Source organism: Poecilia reticulata, unplaced genomic scaffold, assembly GCF_000633615.1.
Source record: "Poecilia reticulata strain Guanapo unplaced genomic scaffold, Guppy_female_1.0+MT scaffold_293, whole genome shotgun sequence".
Taxonomy (NCBI): Eukaryota; Metazoa; Chordata; class Actinopteri; order Cyprinodontiformes; family Poeciliidae; genus Poecilia; species Poecilia reticulata.
In genome coordinates, this window is record NW_007615070.1 from 1 (window position 1) to 618 (window position 618).

The 618-nt window shown below is 55.5% G+C and overlaps 1 protein-coding gene across 1 annotated transcript in view; it reads right to left on the bottom strand.

Annotated features, from left to right (window-relative positions):
• Positions 1 to 36: 36 nt before the first annotated feature.
• Positions 37 to 618, bottom strand: part of dcst1 (DC-STAMP domain containing 1) — a gene marked incomplete at its 3' end in the record, with an annotated part of 15,788 nt that continues 15,206 nt past the window's right edge. Inside the window, 3 exon segments of the mRNA XM_017303475.1 lie at positions 37 to 189; positions 289 to 384; positions 460 to 614. Of these exon segments, the coding sequence (XP_017158964.1) occupies positions 37 to 189; positions 289 to 384; positions 460 to 614 (404 nt within the window).

The window sequence follows — 618 nt, forward strand, 5'->3', positions numbered from 1 at the left end:
GTGTGTGTGTGTGTGTGTGTGTGTGTGCGTGTGTATGAGTGTGTGTGCGTGTGTGTGTGTACTTGTGATGTTGAACTGGGTGAAGGTGTGTCTGGTGATGATGTCCAGGACGTAGAACAGGGAGAAGTCGATGGCCAGCAGCAGTGCGGACAGCAGTGAGACGGCCAGAACCTGAAAGCCTCCTGAGGCCTGCAGACACACAAACAGAACCAGCTGACGATGAGGACGATGAGGGTGATGACACCTGGCGGTTTCCGTGGTAACGGAGGCTGCAGCTGTCCCAGTCACCACTTGTGTCAGCTCGTCAGAGTTGATCTTCGGACTCATCGGGGCGATGAACCGCTTTCTCTCCGACTTTCTGAGAGGAAGCAGGAAATGTTTCCCCTGAGAGGGAAGAGGAAGAGGCAGTGAGCCTTCATCACTGTGACGGTGACGAAGAGGAGGATGAGGAGGCGGTACCGCTCGTCTCCTGCGCTCGTCGATCCGTCTGAAGTAGGAGGTGATGTAGACGTTGTCAAAAGAGATGTTTGTCCTGTAGGAGCGGAGGTACTGCACCGCCCTGAGGAGGAGGAAAACGAGGAGGAGGAGGGAAAGGAGGAAGAGGAGGATGAGGAGGAG